The sequence below is a fragment of the Malus domestica genome, chromosome 06 (genome assembly GCF_042453785.1).
Source record: "Malus domestica chromosome 06, GDT2T_hap1".
Taxonomy (NCBI): Eukaryota; Viridiplantae; Streptophyta; class Magnoliopsida; order Rosales; family Rosaceae; genus Malus; species Malus domestica.
This window is the reverse complement of record NC_091666.1, coordinates 11359140-11364845: the sequence shown is the minus strand read 5'-3', so window position 1 is coordinate 11364845 and position 5706 is coordinate 11359140. Positions and strand designations below refer to the sequence as shown.

At 40.6% G+C, this 5706-nt stretch overlaps 1 protein-coding gene across 3 annotated transcripts; it reads right to left on the bottom strand.

The window, feature by feature from the left end:
• Window positions 1-2078: 2078 nt before the first annotated feature.
• On the bottom strand, window positions 2079-4895 carry LOC103437141 (thylakoid lumenal protein TL20.3, chloroplastic). Of its 3 annotated transcripts, none has more exons than XM_008375592.3 (7): window positions 4591-4895; window positions 4154-4355; window positions 4025-4054; window positions 3790-3896; window positions 2824-2858; window positions 2554-2682; window positions 2079-2418 (listed from the first exon to the last, which is right to left on the bottom strand). In XM_008375592.3, the coding sequence occupies exons 1-7, from the start codon at window positions 4742-4744 to the stop codon at window positions 2227-2229; spliced, it is 849 nt and encodes a 282-aa protein (XP_008373814.1). In that variant the 5' UTR covers window positions 4745-4895; the 3' UTR covers window positions 2079-2226. The 3 variants fall into 3 exon arrangements, with proteins under 3 accessions (XP_008373814.1, XP_008373815.1, XP_028960417.2); XM_008375593.3 differs by having other exon boundaries at window positions 4154-4359; window positions 4591-4887; XM_029104584.2 differs by having other exon boundaries at window positions 4154-4475; window positions 4591-4875.
• Window positions 4896-5706: the final 811 nt, after the last annotated feature.

Below are 5706 nucleotides of genomic sequence, written 5' to 3'. Positions count from 1 at the left end.
TAAAAGCAAGAGTATCCCATATCATGCTTTTTCCCTGTCTTTTCCTTTGGCCTTGTTTTTACCTGCAAGACAAGGAGAAAGAGAGCAATCAGTCAGCACTTGGAATCAAGCTTCCAGCCAGGAACTGACTGCCTGGAACCCCTTACCTGATTACTTACCTGGCATTGCTCTCGAGTACTCATCTTCAACATGTTATGTTTCCAGGGAAGATTCCGCATCTGCTTGAGGAACAGATAGGGCAAGTGCGAAAGATACAAGGAAGCATGTGGAGACAAGCGTAACAGCACACGTGCCGATACATCCATTACTCTGTCAAAAGCAAAAGTATCCCATATCAGCAGGGTGGAACGTACTCTAGATTTGATGGACTTGTTTTGACCCTCAAATTCTTCAGTCGGCCTTATACTCTGGAGGAAACCAGAAAACCCTCCAGCTCAGTTCAAGAATAAGCCTGTGGAAAGTTACTTCTTCAAAAGCAAAAGTATCTCATATCATCTCTTCTCATTTTTCTTCTCTTTATCCTTCATGCTGCTGCAAGATGGGGAGAAGGTGAACAATCAGTCGGAGCTCTGATTGCTTACCTTGTCTGTCACCTCTTTCAGCAGACCCCCTAGCTCGGCGACTTGGGGGACTCCTACTACATGGTTTGTATCGCGCTTGACCAAGCCTGAAACTACAAGTAAGCTTCAAGTGAAATTGATACATTACCTTGTGCATCTCCACCAGTTAAAGATACCACCCCTGGATGGAGGAAGAGTACTTCCAGAGAAGATGCCACATCTACCTATGAGACAGATAAGGCAAGTCAAGACGACACCACACTCCGATACTTAGAAGTTTCGTGATTACGAGATCATTCTCCCACAATATTTCCTAATGTCATTTGTACTAAATCATTCACTTGTACTCACTAAAGGAGAGCTTGAACCTATGTACTTGTGTAAACCCTTCACAATTAATGAGAACTCTTCTATTCCGTGGACGTAGCCAATCTGGGTGAACCACGTACATCTTGTGTTTGCTTTCCTATCTCTATCCATTTATATACTTATCCACACTAATGACCGGAGCAATCTAGCGAAGATCACAAAAAGCGACCGTTTTCGCTACCTAGGATCTATCTTGCAAGAGAACGGAGAATTAGATGAAGATCTCAACCATAGAATACGAGCTGGATGGATGAAGTGTAAGAGTGCATCCGGCGTGTTGTGTGACCGTCGTAGGCCACTGAAGCTCAAGAGAAAATTTTATAGGACGGCAATAAGGCCAGCGATGTTGTATGGCACAGAATGTTGGGCGGTGAAGCATCAACACGTACACAAAATGGGTGTAGCGGAGATGAGGATGCTTCGTGGGATGTGTGGGCACACGAGAAAGGATAAGATTGGGAATGAGGATATCCGAGGTAAAGTAGGAGTAGCCGAAATTGTAGGAAAGATGAGAGAAAATCGGCTCCGGTGATTTGGACATGTGCAAAGAAGGCCGACTGACGCTCCGGTTCGAAGATGTGACTACGGGACAGAGGTTCAGGGCCGAAGGGGTAGAGGAAGACCTAGGAAAACTTTGGAAGAGACTCTAAGAAAAGACTTAGAGTACTTGGATCTAACGGAGGACATGACACAAAACCGAGCGCAATGGCGTTCTAGGATTCATATAGCCGACCCCACTTAGTGGGAAAAGGCTTTGTTGTTGTTGTTGTTGTTGTAGGTGTATGATGCCGCTCGACACGCAGCAATACATGACACTATCTTAAGAGTGCTTTTGTAAGAAGCATGATACTTTTTCACCCAAAATCCACGTTATATTGTAGAAAAACATTAGAGAACTTAATCATTGTACTTCTTGAAAGTTGTTAGAAGACTTTAAACCATTCAAAACAACTTTCAAATATGTTTATGGTGTTTCGTTCGGGTGAGATTTCCTCTTTTTGGGATTCTGAAGTTGCGACTCTTGTACTACAGATACTATGTTCTGAATTGTAGTATACAGTAGTGATGTGGTACATACAGTTTGCGCGTATGTGATCAATGGCATTTGTAGGACCGATTAACATGGATATTCGGGTTAGCACATGGATGTACAATTCAGTTCCGCGTGGTATACAGTAATTGTGATGTTTGGACGTACAGTTTTGGTTCTGCTTTTTCATTTTCCTCACATGGACATCAATACAGGATATGGTATGTGATCAATGGCATTTATAGGACTGATTAACATGCCTTGCTATCATTTTACATCACAAAGACCAGTGCCTTGATCACAGAATCCATCCCGGTTAAGCAGCTTCTGAGGCGGAGCACTTAGCAGAGGGGAAGAGGGACTGCCATAAGCATTTCGGCGACTGTTCCCACAGCCTAGGCTTGCTCTTGTGCTCACCCCTGTCGTTGGGTTCGTCCCACTTGCATACTTGCAAAGAGCCTGTATGAACAAACCCTAGAATTAGTAGGAATATGCATGCTAAACAAGACAATGTTACTGCTGGAGAAAACTGAAGGATAAGGTTCTGATTTTGAAGAAAATATATTCTAATTGGACATAAGCAATATGCAGTGCCTGCTTCTGGAGCAGGTCCAAGACCGCGTCACTGAAGTCAGCTCCTTCAATGAGGGCACCCCCGAGATCACTGCGGGTGAGAACAGATCTAACTAGCACGGCGTCTTTGAGATTAGCTTCATTAAGGACCTGCGATCATTATAGTTCTTGAGCAATGGAATTGAAACAAGGTATTGGTTCAGCTAACTCGTAAGATTAATCTCAAAAGAATGCCTAAAAACATGGCAAAGTTAAATGCTTCAGAGTTTATGCTCGGCTTTCAGGCAATACCATACGATCCATCAACGTGTCGCTCAAATCCGCACCTGTGAAATGTTAAAAGAAATTGACAAATATAAGATTTCTAGTATGTACAGTTGTGAAAAATCTGTTTAGTTCTACGGCAATATGCAAAAGGATCATAGAAGCGATACCAATCCTGGATCACGATAAGCAAATATGCATTGTTAAGCGAGGTTCTTTTTTGTTGTCTTTATGCTTTGGTAACAAATTACAGGTCTTCCTGTTTACTCTGGGAAACAATTTGCCAAAGCAGCGAACAATCTACGTTCAGAAATCAATGGAGGCTCTCCAAAAACGAATTGAATAGAGTTCCAATGGCGAATGGCAAACGATTTCATATGCAAGAAATCAAGAAGGCTTTCAAGTAATGCTAATTTTAAAACTGAAAGGTTGGGAAACAAGATAACTGTTGTAGAAACAGAAGATGGTGTCTGAAGTACTAGGAAAAGTAATCTGATTCCCGTGATTGATATGCAGGACTAGACTAAAATAGATGAGATTGGCTAAATAACTAGATTTCATGTGAAATCGAGTACCATAGATGTTGTTTTTCTAACTTGGAGGATTAAAATGGAGTAATATAAAGTAAGAGGTTGATGTCTAAAACATATACCTAACCTCATTAGTCCTTCCAAGTCTAGTATGGTCATGCATATTATACATGGCCTAAATGGGGAACTTGACGAGTAGATTCGCCTACACGTCTTGCTTTTATTGCTCCCAAGTCTCGGGTTCGAGACTTGGGAGCAGCCTCTCCATAAATGGGGTAAGGCTAGCCGACATTCACCTCTCCCAGACCCTGCGTAAAGCGGGAGCCTTGTACACTGGGTACGACCTTTTTAACATTCCGGGAAGGACAGCTATAACTTCAATGGAAATGAACTAACTATGCTTCTAGTCATTCAATTGTTCATGTTGGGATTTCGATTCATTTGTATAACACGATGTTCTTACCTGCGAAATTTGCCTTATATGCAACAGCTTTCTCCATGTATGCACCATTGAAAGTTGAACCACTGAAATCAGATTCCCTCATATCCGCAGATGTGAAATTGGCTCTTCTGTATAGGTCAGTTTACATTGATGTGAAAATGCAGATACTAAATAATCTTACTTATTTCCCTTACATCCGTATCGGTACAAAACCAGTTTAAATTGTGGACTAAATCATTCAGAGATTAAAAATTACCTGAAATTTTCGTTCACATGCACAGCTTTCCTGCAAAACAAGAATATGGAAGAGAATTTTTCAATCCACTATTCAAAACCCAAAAATAGTTACAACAAACAGCTTTCGAAAACAGATAGGAGTGATCACCTGAGGTCTGCAGATCCAAATTGGGCTGCTGATCCAATTCCAAATTCACCAGGTGTCTCAGCTTCAAATTTATTGAGATCAGCAATGGCAGGCATATTGCCAGAGCTAAAGCTTATAACTGCTGCTGCCAATGCTGCTGAAACAATATTTTTCCAGTTCTTTGACTCTGCATTATTGGTCTTGTTTTGCTTGTTGGAACAACCTACCTTTTCAAGCCAATGCAGTAAGCTAGTATGCTTGGAACACAAGACATAATAAAATCGGGAAATGATTTCCACGCTCCCTATAACTCCCTTCGCACTCCCCCTCTCGTTTCTTGCCACTTGATTGAATAAATGAACAGCGAATCAAGAGACAGAAACAAGAAGGGGAGTGCAGCAGGCGAAAATGAGAGTGAAAATCATTTGGTTAGAGATTATAGAAAAGTAGTATATTACCATGAAAATGGTGTCTCTTTGCAGGGTCTATCTGACAGACTACAGAAAAGTGCTTGTTGGAGAGGGATGATAGCCGAACTGGAGGAGCTTTTGAACTGGAAGAACAACTTGTTAAGGATTTAATGGATAAAGGGGAGATAAAAGTGAGTGCCATTACAAATTGTTTATCCAAGGATGTAAAGGAATTGGATTAGAAAGGTTTAATTCGAACTTGGGATGAACCACATCTGTATCCTTTCTTTTTGTGGTTAGGACGAGCACACATACGTGTTTTTGTTCTTTGGTTGCTGCTATGCCACTTGTTGCCAAGTCAAATTACTTACATAAAGGGTTCTAAAACATGGATTTGGATTGTCTGCCCTCCTTATTCCATATTCTTCTCATGCCCTTTTATTTCTGTGGTCACGGTTAAACTACGTTAACATTTTATATTCCCATTGGTTTTTGTCTTATTATTTCTATAAAAAAATTAATATAAAATGTTGACGTGGTTTAACCGTGACCACATAATATAGGAGGGCGTGGGAAGGCTATGTAATAAGGAGGGCAGACAATCCAAGTCCCTAAAACATTCCGATAAAAATCATGTTTTGGGAATCACAACAAGTGATCCAGTAGAGGGTGCGGACTGCGACTCCTTAGTAAACAAAGAAAAATGTGAAAGGTTTTAGGTTCGATGTTTCAAGCTGATGAGTCTACTTGACTGTTCACGGGTAGGGTGAAATTCCTAATAGCCTCTTCGGACTCATAATGAATTGATAACTGTGACTTCCCACCAGTTGTCTTTTTTTTTAAATAAAAAAAAATCATGTTTTGGACAACGAAATGAAATGGAAAAATAATGTCCTTACTGTCACTACATTCTCATTTTTACAATTTCATCAAGTTAATTTGTTCAATGATAATGTCATTACTACTTATTAGATGTAGTATTTTTCTACATGACGTTCCAATTCAATAATACAACATGAAGTATCTAGTTTACCTCCTGTAAAAACGACCGTTTAAACTAGGAAGTATAATGCACGTAAGATAGGTCATTTATGTTGTGATTTGTGTAGGCGGGACAATAGCCTTTGGAAATGGGTCCGATCAACGTGTTTGTGTAGGGTTTTG